This window comes from Protomyctophum parallelum (genome assembly GCF_964188405.1).
Source record: "Protomyctophum parallelum genome assembly, chromosome: 6".
NCBI classification, from domain to species: domain Eukaryota; kingdom Metazoa; phylum Chordata; class Actinopteri; order Myctophiformes; family Myctophidae; genus Protomyctophum; species Protomyctophum parallelum.
In genome coordinates this window covers 40,640,561-40,654,464 of record NC_139701.1, presented here as the reverse complement: position 1 = coordinate 40,654,464, position 13,904 = coordinate 40,640,561, and the positions used below count along the sequence as shown (strand labels likewise).

The 13,904-nt window shown below is 40.8% G+C and overlaps 1 protein-coding gene across 4 annotated transcripts in view; it reads left to right on the top strand.

Annotated features, from left to right (window-relative positions):
* The first annotated feature begins 1,416 nt into the window (after window positions 1–1,416).
* The window catches only part of trappc8 (trafficking protein particle complex subunit 8), a 74,672-nt gene continuing 62,184 nt past the window's right edge, over window positions 1,417–13,904 (top strand). For all 4 annotated transcript variants that reach the window (XM_083767084.1, XM_083767083.1, XM_083767082.1 and 1 more), the window contains exons 1-2: window positions 1,417–1,793; window positions 8,505–8,714. In XM_083767084.1, coding sequence (XP_083623210.1) covers window positions 1,637–1,793; window positions 8,505–8,714 — 367 coding nt within the window. In that variant the 5' untranslated portion in view covers window positions 1,417–1,636. The remainder of the gene's footprint in view (window positions 1,794–8,504; window positions 8,715–13,904) is intronic.

Here is a 13,904-nt window from a genome sequence, read left to right as displayed (position 1 = left end):
TAAAGGTTTTGTGGTTAAGATTTGGGGGTTCTCCCCTGTCTAACGTAGCGGCTTTTGGGGAGCCAGAGTCCTGATTTTATTGTATTCATTTTTTAAGTATTTCTTTTTTCAAGGTTCTCCAGCAAAGCGTCTTTCTGGGAGGTAGAGCCTAATTTTTGTTATTTATTTTATTTTTATTTGTATTTATTCAGCAATTATTTTTATTCACTCATTCACCCATTTGTTTATTTTATAGACTTTTTCTTTTGCGGTCAGAGAGGTTTGTTTTTTATTGTTAGTTTATTTTACTTTATTTATATAAAAGGTGAATGCACAGGATTTATTCAAGCATAACAAGTTAACTTAAAGTCCGACACCCCACCACCACCTTGTGGAAAAGCAATCCAATTGTCCCAATGGAGTCCCTTTGAGAGGGCAGTGATGAACAGATAGTTGATATGGGGTGCAGCTTGTTCCTCACTATTTGGGGTTAAAGGTGTGGCCTGTGTTTTTTCTTGCATAGATATAGTGCTCTAGGAAAAAAGTGCTCTATTGTGTCGAAAGCAGCAGTTATCTAAAAGCAAAGAATTACAGAATTAACAGAATATCTTTTACAGATCGACTTTATCCTCCATACTGGCAAACATATAATGTTTTGTCAACAATAATGATAATAAACGTAAATGAGGTATATGCATAATCAATTTGATAACTGCCTTAGCTAGCTTTACACATAAATTAAAATGTAGCCATTCTTTATTTGTTTTTGATGATGAAACCAACCAATACATTAAAACCTTATAACAAAAAATAACAAAAGAAATCACACCCGTGTGAAGTGAGGGGCGCTCTTATCATAATACATCATCTCATTCCGCCCAATCACATCCTATGTCCAGCTTTTAATGTTTGTGTTTACAATTACAACCAAGTATTGAAGATTGACATTTCTGTTTACCATATTTTGATTGATTTGATGTGATCCTAATTTCTTAATGTGGCATTCAGATTAAAACATTCATGCTCTGCAAAAACTGAGGAGTAAATGGTGATTTCTTCACAGTAGCCAAATTCTTAGTGGGTTTTATGAGCTGGAAGCCAAAAATGTGTAAAGATAAACACATAAACACTTGAAAATATTTACGGTGTGTGTGCACTGAATCTATAATCTATTAAAGTATTTTTTTAATGGAATTATGGAAATAAACCAACTTTTCCATGATATTCATTTGTTTTGGAAAGGTGCTATATATATATATATATATATATATATATATATAAAATGTAAAGACAAAAAAAGTAACAAAAAATTTAATATTTACTCGCGACCCAAACACGGGTCCGCGACCCACTCTTTGGGAAACGCTCCCACCCTTGTCAGCTGATCACGTGACCGCGCCGCCGCTCGCTCGCTCCTCAGTCAGGAAGCAGAGAGAGAGAGAGAGAGAATCATCCAACATGGCTGCTGCTCACTGACAGGAGGGGAGTTGTTTTGCAACTCAACAGTGAGTCTAGGTTCATCACACTATTAAACCCTCCCAACACACAGACCACCACCACCACCCGGCTCTTCGACTGACTCTGTCTGGGTGGTCCACCCCCCCCCGGTGGTCCTCCCCCCCTCGGTCCCGGGTCCACTCACTCCTCCAGCCGAGCCATGGCCCAGTGCGTGCAGTCCGTGGTGGAGTTCATCCAGGACTCCTTCGTCCCCATGGTGGCCGTGCTGTGCAGCGAGGATGCGGAGAGGCTGACCCGCAGGAACAACCTGGGCTTCGCCGAGCTGCTGCGGCCCTTCTGCCGCCTGACGTCCGAGGGTGAGTGACTCGGAGCCCGGGGTGGGCCCGTGACTCAGCGCCGGCGGGCGGCCGGCGGTGGGGGGCTGTCACCCCCGGTAAACACGTCTGTTCTGTCTGTGGTGGTTTAACCTTAGCTTTCTGTCTGTTGGGCAGTTGACGTTAGGTTTACACACACACACACACACACACACACACACACACATACACCAACCGACCCAGCCATGCTATTATGCTAGCAGTCAGTCTGATGACAGGAAGCCGGTGGTACGCCGGGGTCGGTGCCCCATCGAATTCCGTGATCGCCGCGAAAATAATGGTTTATGGTTTGTGGTATTTAATTTTTTAGTAGTGATTCGGAAAAGTACTCGCATTGCACTGCAATATAGAAATACTCGGATACTCTGGTACAAGTAAAAGGACTGGAATTAAAAATGCACTTGAGCAAGACAGTATAGTTAAAGTAGGCTACCAAAGTAGAAAGTACTACACTGTCAATATTCACTCATTTTCATATGCATAAACATCTTTTGAAAATAGCTGGTCTACAAGCTGGTTAGCTGTCAGGCTCGATGTTATTGTTGAACCACGCATTGATTGTCACTCCCCCAACAAAGTCTCTTGACATTTGACGTTGCATAATTACACGGGACACCAATTCTCGCGTAACATTTGTTAGGTGGGAACTGAAGCCAGCTCGCTGCTACACTCTCTCTCTCCTCTCTCTCCCCGGTTGTCTTTACGACGTGTCACCCGAGAGGGCCGAGGGAGTGACACCCGAGCGGCCAGTGTTTGCCACACCACTGCCGTCATCTTCTAGGGTGGCTGTCTTTGGTTTATACACACCTACACCTATATTGCTGCTCAGTGTTAGCTGCTTGGCTAAAGAGGCTGTGGCTGCAGCCAAATGCAGGCCCAAAGTCCATGTCTCAAGGATTATTATAGGCTTTATACTAGAGACTAGCACACACACACACACACACACACACACACACACACACACACACACACACACACACACACACACACACACACACACACACACACACACACACACACCTCTGTTAAAGCAGCCTAGTTGCTGCGTGGACCATTGGTTGTTTTTGTTGTTGTTGAAGCATCATTCAGATATGTCTACACTACAGCGATCCACTCAACTTGTATGCATTAACATGTTGTAAATAGATTATGATGTGCCCTTAATTGGCCCAAATAAGGATTATTAAATTGAAAAGGAATGGGCTAATTGTTTAAATGGTGTTTATTTGTTGACCTAGTAACTGACATCATTCACAAACACTCTAGCGACAACTGAACCCAACGTCGGACGGAGAGCAATGGACTCCCTAAGATCTTGTGCATGTCTGTAAAGTGTAAACTTTACACTTAAAGGCCATACTAAATAGAAAGCTGTGTCTTTGCACAGAGTGTAATTTGCATGTTTACTGGTGATTTGTGAAACAAGTTACAGCTTGAAGTACAGTAACATGCATAACTAGTTGTCTCTATTGCATAAGCATATGTAAGCGTAACACACATGGTGTATTTATATAGCGCTTTACATTGAATGTTCACCCATTCAATACATATACAATTATACATGCATACACATGGTGGAGGAAACCATGCAAGGCACCAACCTGCTCATCGAGAGCAATTAGTCTTGCTCAAGGACACTTCGACACCAACTCTGGGGTAGCCCGGTATCGAACTGGGAACCTTGCGGTTCCTATCTGGCCGGGCCAGGCCTGCTACTCTACCCCTGAGCCGCTGCCGCCCCACTGCTGATGTGTGAAACAAGTTACAGCTCGAAGTACAGTAACATGCCGAATTCAGCGGTCTGTTATTTCTGGATAATGACCGCTCCGCTCTATAACAGACCGGAGCACCTGCTGCGAGCCTGCGCCCTGTTTGATTTTTCTGCTGTTTCCAACATGACAGCCATGTAAACACACACACACAATGTCATTTACAGCTAAACATTGCTCTCAATTTTTATAATGTTTTTAAAATTGTGAGAAATTGACGAAGCAGTACCCACTGTTTTCCAACAGTTCTGCAGCTGGGCAGACGCCAGCCAGCGCGACACTGGAATACTTTCATTACCACAAGCAAGGAAATATCTGTGTTTTGGGTCAATTTATTAATTTATGTAGCCATGTACTAAGCGGGATAATATCATTCATCATTATCATTATATAATTCACCTTCACAGGGTGATTAACCACCTGTCGGTGAATTATCTCCCGACAATCACCAACTACATACCTACCTATGCAGATATTATCCCTTACTTAACTACTGTTGTCTATATTGCACAAGCATAAACACAACGTACTCAAAAACACTTCTATACTAAAGTATACATTGCAACTGCAAAGGATTATTCGTTATTTCATGGTATTGCAAAAATCTGCATGCAAGAACCAGTATAATAAATGTATAATAAATTCAATGAATTGAAAAGGCACGGCACAGGCAGCCTGTGATTGACACAAGTACTTCTGAGATTTCCAACATCTTGACAGATAGGCAGGCCGACTTTATGATCGCCACTACACTTCAGCTTTCTTCAACTTACACACATTTCAGTGGTTTTCAACCTCTTTCATGCCAAGGTCCATTATTTAATATTTATTCTGCATTTGAGTGAGCCACGCACCATTACCTTACCATACTATGTACATACCATTTAATTAGATTAGGCCAATTCATACTCCAGTTTTAGGTGATAAGGTGACCACTGTTTCAGTGGTCACCTTTTATCACTTAAAACTGGGCAGGACACACTGTAGTCATCGTTCAATGTTCTCTCATGTATTGTAGCCTCTATACAATTATAAAAGACAGGCAAACTATGAATTGTCTATCCTACTAAAACTGAACCACCTGAATGTGCTAGCTATGGTTTTATTCGCTCCCATCCGTTTCATCAACTGATTGTAAACGCAACGGCTCTCTCTCTCTCTGTCTCTGTCTCTGTCTCTCTCTCTCTCTCTCTCTCTCTCTCTCTCTCTCTCTCTCTCTCTCTCTCTGTATATGACATTTTGACTACATATATTTATTTGCTTATTTTATTGTTTTAAGGTCTCCTCGATCTGCTGTCAGTAGCCAAGCCAACATTATGAACGATAGGGAAACTAGGCCCAGTCCCCCCTCCCCTCTCTTGAAAGCAACTGACTGGAATGGACTGGACTGGCTGTGTGTTGAAAAGCCAGTTAGTAGGCTACGTTTTTATCTTATTGTTATGGGAAAAAAGCTGGCCCGTGCATCACTACAGAGTAGTCATCACGTTGATTTCAAGTCTCTGACACGGCCACCCACGACATGCCGTTGAGGAGGGGACCTTCTGTTCTGTTTGACCTAAGCACATATTTATTTAAGCTTCCTCAGTGGACCATCAAAATTCTCCACACAATATATCTTCATTTTTCCAATATTTATTTATTGCATTTATTGCAACAATCTAAAATAGATTGTAATGGTATTTGTAATGAAATATTTTGACATTATTCATTCCTTTAATGTACGCAAACTATTGAAATGGCTCAGTATTTAATGCCAGTAACATTTATTACCTGAGGGTTGTCATGTACATGAAAATAATTCGCCGAACAATCAAATAATGTATTCAAATATTACATTGAATTAATTTGTTCCTCATTCAGTGCTGTGCTGCTCCAGCAGTGGAACACGCTCTGTCTGTTTTTCAAAGTGACCATCTGCAGTTCCCACTCAGACTGGAATAATCTAGTACATACATGGGCAACTGGCGGCCTGGGGGCCACATGCGGCCCCCACCATCACTTAATGTGGCCCTCAGGTTAATATCAGAACACTGATGTATTATTGATTTCAGCTGTTACAATTTCAAACATACAAACATGACCTGCTTTAATTGTCTTTTCTGTGTGTCCAATGTATTTAAATTTAGTTCGTAAAGTTATTTTCCAGGATTACAATTACCGGTAAAAAATGTCAAAAAAATAATTCAGGATTTCAATTCAAATATAGCAAAAATAGCTGATTTTACAAGCTCAAGCTCGTCAAAGTTGCCCACCCCTGAATTATGTAGTAGAAATGCTCGGTTCTAATACTATGGTAATATCCTCGCTGCTTTTTCCTACCAAAGCGAGGAAATGCTGACGTGTGCCACTATAACGACAGACAAAGTGAAAAACGCCACGCTTTTAAATCTCGATTAGGTATGAATCAATAAACCTCCCTACTCCACCCAGAGTGAAATTTAGCTGGATAGAAGAAAGCAGCCATGAAATCTACATTAACAACACAAGCAGGGGATAGTTTTATGTAAGATTCATTCATTCATTCATTCTTTTCCCTGAGATACATTGAGGGGCGGGCAAGCCCTCATTTTCAATGATGCAAGAGTCATAATTCAACAGTGCAATAATAATTATGAAGATAAGAACAGCAGTAAAAATGAATTATACAATGTAAAAAAAACAAGTAAATAACAGTATGAAAACAACAATAGCAACTTCATTGAAACGGTGACAATTTAGAACTAGTTTAGCTAGCAGGTTTCTAAATTGCCCCGTGGAGTCCATTTTTAAAGGGCATTGCAATTGATTCCAGCAGGTAAAAGGAGCGTTAAAATGGAAGGCTGTTTTACCTATAGCTCGGAGTCGTCCGTGGGTACCAAGTTCCAGTTAAGTTTCACTTTTGTTTTGAAGCACTTGGATTGTAAAATATATGAAAAGCTTATCTCCGAGACAAGGGAGAAGTGTCTCAAGTTCACTTGGAACATTGGCCAGAGGGTGTCGTAGTAGGGAAGGGGGGCAGATGTCCTCCTGTGTTTGCTGTTGTGCTGTAAGGAGTGTAGGCATGGTGTCCTGAAGGCTACGGGTGGCATGCCCTTGATTGCCTCATCCCTGCCTACCAGTGTTTTGAAATGGATGCTGGCAGCAACTTGACATGGTACATGAATCACTGCATCCAGTCCACCTGCCATTTCCACTGCAAGTTTCACTCGGTTTGTTTGTGTTCCATTTCATTTCGGGGCTGGGTACAGAGTTTACTACAGAGAGAAAGTCATTATGTTGGACGTTCTTACCGAAATAAAGTGGGGTATTTCAGTGCAACGTCTTGAGTGAAAGAGACAGTCTGTGTTATTTGTTTTTTTCTGTCCAGTCTGGACTCTGGAGCACTTAATCTTATTTCTTAAGGCATGTCTGTCTGTGCAGAGAGCGTTGACAGAGAAGAGTGAAGCCCCTTGCCTTGCAAGTTGCTGACTTTGATTAGATGCTGCAGACATTATGTTCTTGCCAACAGGAATTTCCCCATGGCTGCTAGAAGAAAGGCCAGAGTGACACCTGTCATTCACCATTAATGTAGTCCAGTGCTTATCAAACTGGGTCCATTTGGTTCCATTTGTATATTGTCAAAGTTTGAGAACCACCGTATTGATATTCTGTGCATTCAATTCTTATTTGTCAGTAAAATGGAACATCACAGTTGCAGCATGGTGACTGGGCATATCATGTTTGTTTTTAGTTTTTTTTAGCTAATTCAACATAAACAAGGTTGAACCAAGGCGGAACAAGGCAGAAAGAGCCTGCTGGTTAGTCGAGTCTTTCACATCGTTTCACAAATCATACATTAAGACTTGTTGTTTTCAGTCGTGAGATGATTTTATTTAGCTTTATTTAGGGGTGTCACGATTTAAGTTGACTATTATTAATTGTCACACAAATAATTGTAATATTACGTGTTTGGCTTTTATGCTTCGTAATAGAAACGTGCACAGGGCAGATATGACAAATAACTGAAATGTACCAAGAAATTACTGAATTTTTTTTATAAATGTTTTATACTTTACAGAAGTAAAACAAATTGCACAAATAGCTGATCTACAAGTTTAAACTTGCAGATCTGCAATTAGTTTTCTTTTTCAACATGAACACGATTGGGGGGCACGGTGGCACAGTTGGTAGTGCTGTCGCCTCACAGCTAGAAGGTCCTGGGTTCGATTTCCGCTCGGGACGCTGTGGGTGCTGGCGGCGTGTTTCCTCCTCCGCGTCATCAGTGCCCATGGGGGGCATCCTTTTGTCCGACAACTCATAGGCCCGACGGGGCAATGCTCCGAGGTGCGCTGCGGGTCGGGAGAGGGTTGCGGTTAGGTTAGGTGTCTGCCCCGGGGGAGGTTAGGGTTAGGGTGAGGGAGGAGGTAGGTTGTCGTTCGGACCAATGATCCGTCGGATGAAAGTACTGCACTCAGTGCCCATACCCGAAGGCGGGGTTGGCGAAAGGGCCTTTCTGTGTGGAGTTTGCATGTTCTCCCCGTGTCCCCTAGGGCAGGTACCCTCACAAAAAACATGCAGTAATCCTGGTCACTAAACTGCCTCCCCCTGGCCAGCCGGGGCGCCCGATGAAGGGGAAAGGAACTGGTTGGAATAACGTGTTCCTTCCACGTGCTACGTCCAACCAGGGAAACTCCCCCCTGTCAGGTGTAAAGGAGCAACTTGGACACTCAGGCATGAAGGAAGCATGAGTTCAAGTCCGTTGCTCTCCCCTTGTCCCCCATATATGGGGACTAGGTTGGAGGAGGGTGTTGTAGAGCCCAGGATCACATTAGATGATTGACACAGGGGTGAAAAATGGGTTTCAAAATCGTGGGATAAAAATTGCGATTGGACTATCGTGTAAAACCCAGTAGCTTTAATCTGCGTGTGTGTGTGTGTGTGTGCGTTGTGTGCGTTTCTCTTCCAGGTCATATCCGGGACCCCAACAACCAGGTGCTGCCTGTGAAGAACCTGCGCATCAGCGTGAACAACGTGGTGACGCGCCCCGCCCACTGCAGCGGCGCCCTCAGCCCCGCCCAGCGCCGGCTGCTCGGAGACGTGGTGTCCTCGTGCCAGCCCGCTGAGGGGGGCGTGGCCAACGTCATCACGGCGGGGGACTATGACCTCAACATCAGTGGTGAGCAGCGGTGTTGATGATTCCGTCGTATAACCCCTTTTGGGGGCGGGAACCCCTTTTTGGTGTTAGCATTATGCTATGCTTTAGCTATTGAAAAATAGCAGATCTACAAGCTCATAGCGCGCCACCGAGTGGCGCGCTAAGAGCTTGTAGGTCTGCTATTTTTGAAAAGTCGAAGAACGACTGACATAGAAACATAGCTTTTTCAGAAAACTGATGTAGAAGACATTTTTAGAATCTGATCTCAGGTCAAAATGGGATAATACTATGACACAAAATGTTCGTCGACTCCCTTTTTTAACTGATGAAAACTAAATGGAAACTAAGCTATGATGACTAAAACTAAATATGTTGACAATTTTGTCAACGAATAAAAACTAGGATAAAATGTTAGGAAGGGACTAAAGTGGACAAGAGATCCAGTAGAAGTCTTTTTACACTTCGTTGCATGCTGAAAATAGCAGATCTTCAAGCTCACAACGCGTCGCAGCTATTTTCAGCGTAAAGTGTAAAAGCAGTCATCACGACTGCATCAAGGCACGCCAAAATACATTTTAGTCAACTAAATCAACTGTAGATTTAGTCGACTAAAATCGTATGATATTTCGACTAAAACTAGACTAACACTAAAACATTCCAGGTGACTAAAATGTGAATAAAACTAAACTATTCAAGAGACTATGACTAAAACTAAACTAAAATATTGCTGGAAAAAAAAACACTGGTGGTGAGAGCGAGTGACCGCCAGCCACTGTGGTGACGGAACGTGACGATGAAACTTAATTATTAATTAATTAAACTTAAACAAACTCCTTAATACAGTTTAAATGCCAGGGATGACAAGACGAGATGAATCCAATTATGCACTGATTGCCAGGGACGATAAGACAAGTTTTTTTATATTCTTTTTTTTTTTAAATCCATATCTGGTGTGCAGGTTATGACATGCATAATAGAATTACATTTTCTTTCTTTTATTTTTAATGGGCTAATTGGCAACGCCAAAACTGGTGACCACCAGGTGGCGCTGGAACACCTCAACATGCTAAATTAATCACTGCTTGAATATAGAACACCATTTACAGTTTATCCTCTACTGTAGAATCCTTTTCTTTAAAATAAATAAATAAATAAATATATATATATATATATATATATATATATATATATATATATATGATTTATGCGAATCAGTAATCGGTCTCATTTTCTGATGCTGATTACTATTTTCATAATCTGTAAAAAACAAGCAACACGTTGCTTGTCCAGGCCTTTGACACAAATATGATGAAATTGATGAACAAGAAAAATGTATAAAAAAGTAAGTTCCAAATGAACCACGGCAAAGCTTCAAATCGCCTGTAGAGGGTAGAATACACCAAGGAGTCACCAAAGAGTGTTGGCCAAGGGTTTTTGTTGACGTGATCTGACTTGCTTGTCATTACGTCGCCATTGCTTCTCTGCTGATGTTTTGTTTTATTTTATTTCTTCCCGTCCACTCCCCGGAATGCACGTTGGGTAAGAGTGCTCTGCAACCAATTCAGAAACCAAACCCCAAAGACAAGACTGTTGCTGTTCTCTGTATTAAAGGGATTGTGACATTTAAAAGTGTTATTTTTTTAAGTTTTCTGAGCTCTATTGCACCCAAAAAACCTTTAAACATTCAGTATATTTTCTGTGGTCTGGGGTTTTCTGGTGTGCTTAGCTTTTCCTGTGAACTGTGAATGTAAGAGTCCACAAGTCCCATATATGACATAACAATTTGCCAGCAGATGTCACTGTTGAGGCCGGTTTGCCCCGTTTTCTTTGCAGCTCAAACGGCTTCAGAACATACAGAGAAAACCCCAGGGCACAGAAAATCCACTGAATGTTCAAAGTTCAGGTTGTGTGGGTGTATTTGAGGTCATAAAACCTCAAAGAAAAAATAAATTAAAACTAATGTCATGAAACCTTTAATGTCCCTTCAGACGAGGAGCGAGGGAAATGACGCAGACACAGGTCTGCTCATGAGGGGCGTGAAACGAGCATGCGCGCGCGGCAATTTCAAGGGGCCGAGCCTGTGAAAATGCGCTTGCGTAATTAATCGCCCCTCAACTTCTCCGCCGCGCATCCAAAATAAACGCAAAGCCTCTCATTGAAAATGAATTACTAGGCGCGTCAGTCGCTCCCCGTCTGAAAAGGCCTTTAGCAGCATACTGTAGCTGTGTTGGTCCAAGCGGTCATTGTGGTATTACTCCCCTGTGGCTGTTCTCCACATACACCCCCCCCTCCCCCCTAGTGATATTGTGACTGTAGTGTAGTGTTCAGACTAATAGTCTAATCTGTCCAACGTTCACGCCAACCCAGCCATCATCATCTTAATGAAACTGTACTGTACCCACTACCCATAGGTTACATTTTGCTGTTTGTTTCCTAGTACATCAACCCCCCGCTTATTTAGACATCATTTAAAGGGGATACATCAGTGTGAAATGTGTACCTTAGATATATTTTAGTTATTATTTAGACATCATTTAAAGGGGATACATCACTGTGAAATGTGTACCTTAGATATATTTATTTAGACATCATTTAAAGGGGATACATCACTGTGAAATGTGTACCTTAGATATATTTATTTAGACATCATTTAAAGGGGATACATCACTGTGAAATGTGTACCTTAGATATATTTATTTAGACATCATTTAAAGGGGATGCATCACTGTGAAATGTGTACCTTAGATATATTTATTTAGACATCATTTAAAGGGGATACATCACTGTGGAATGTGTACCTTAGATATATTTATTTAGACATCATTTAAAGGGGATACATCACTGTGGAATGTGTACCTTAGATATATTTATTTAGACATCATTTAAAGGGGATACATCACTGTGGAATGTGTACCTTAGATATATTTATTTAGACATCATTTAAAGGGGATACATCACTGTGAAATTATTATTTAGACATCATTTAAAGGGGATACATCACTGTGAAATTATTATTTAGACATCATTTAAAGGGGATACATCACTGTGGAATGTGTACCTTAGATATATTTATTTAGACATCATTTAAAGGGGATACATCACTGTGGAATGTGTACCTTAGATATATTTATTTAGACATCATTTAAAGGGGATACATCACTGTGGAATGTGTACCTTAGATATATTTATTTAGACATCATTTAAAGGGGATACATCACTGTGAAATTATTATTTAGACATCATTTAAAGGGGATACATCACTGTGGAATGTGTACCTTAGATATATTTATTTAGACATCATTTAAAGGGGATACATCACTGTGGAATGTGTACCTTAGATATATTTATTTAGACATCATTTAAAGGGGATACATCACTGTGGAATGTGTACCTTAGATATATTTATTTAGACATCATTTAAAGGGGATACATCACTGTGGAATGTGTACCTTAGATATATTTATTTAGACATCATTTAAAGGGGATACATCACTGTGAAATGTGTACCTTAGATATATTTATTTAGACATCATTTAAAGGGGATACATCACTGTGGAATGTGTACCTTAGATATATTTATTTAGACATCATTTAAAGGGGATACATCACTGTGGAATGTGTACCTTAGATATATTTATTTAGACATCATTTAAAGGGGATACATCACTGTGGAATGTGTACCTTAGATATATTTATTTAGACATCATTTAAAGGGGATACATCACTGTGGAATGTGTACCTTAGATATATTTATTATTATTTAGACATCATTTAAAGGGGATACATCACTGTGGAATGTGTACCTTAGATATATTTATTTAGACATCATTTAAAGGGGATACATCACTGTGAAATGTGTACCTTAGATATATTTTAGTTATTATTTAGACATCATTTAAAGGGGATACATCACTGTGAAATGTGTACCTTAGATATATTTTAGTTATTATTTAGACATCATTTAAAGGGGATACATCACTGTGAAATGTGTACCTTAGATATATTTATTTAGACATCATTTAAAGGGGATACATCACTGTGAAATGTGTACCTTAGATATATTTATTTAGACATCATTTAAAGGGGATACATCACTGTGAAATGTGTACCTTAGATATATTTATTTAGACATCATTTAAAGGGGATACATCACTGTGAAATGTGTACCTTAGATATATTTGAGTTAATTTGTGACTGTCGAGTGATGCAAAACATTTTGGTTTACGCGGCATGCTGCTGACTGTGGAAATGGACACAGTTCTCAAAGCCAGTGCAATCCAAATGGAACCAAAATGTCCATTTTGGTTTCATTTGTACACTCAGAGTTATCGGGGTCTTTGAACCATAGGGGCTGATATATATAGATATAGATAGATATAAGCCAGTAAACACGCCAGTAAACACTGCATGGCTCTCAATAGAGCGTCTCAGTCCTGCCCCCGGCGAGCTGCCCGGAAGAGAATTTCCCGTTCTTTTTTTCCCCATAGAGGTTTAAAAATGTATTTCAAGACCTGTAAGCCTCAGACAAAGCCAACTCGTTTTCTGACAAATCATGACAATAAACAATTTATTTTGGGCCGAACAAATAATTAGAAAGAATAATTATTTGTTCGGCCCAAAATACTTTTGTTTATTGTCATGATTTGTCATCAGCCCAGTAGGCTTTGTCTGAGGCTTAAAGGTCTTTAAATAAATACTTTTTGAAACGTCTATGGGAATATTAATGAACGGGAAATTCTCTTCCGGGCCTCTCGTCGTCCTGAGAGGGGACGATCTATCGCAGCTTGCCCACTGCTGCTACATCCAGGAGACCACTCTGGGCCGTCATGGTCCGATCAGAGGCTCAGAGCTTAACCCATTTTGGACGCAAACCCCTTTTGGTGTTAGCATTATGTTATGATTTAGCTATTTTTTGAAAAATCAAAGAACGACTGACATAGAAACATGGCTTTTTCAGAAAACTGTCAGGATGTAGAAGACATTTTTAGAATCTGATCTCAGGTCAAAATGGGTTTTAAACGAAGGTGTTTGCATTATGACGACAGTCACCGCAGTGCTGCGGGCCGGAACCAGAGCAAGCCCGGAGGCCCCGGAGCCCGCTCTATCCTATAGCACAGCATGTCCTTCCTGCTCTCTCACCTGCGGTTGTCTGATTGGTTAAAGGTGGTGTAAAGTGATACGGGTGTGTGTTTTAAAATAAGTGTCAACTAG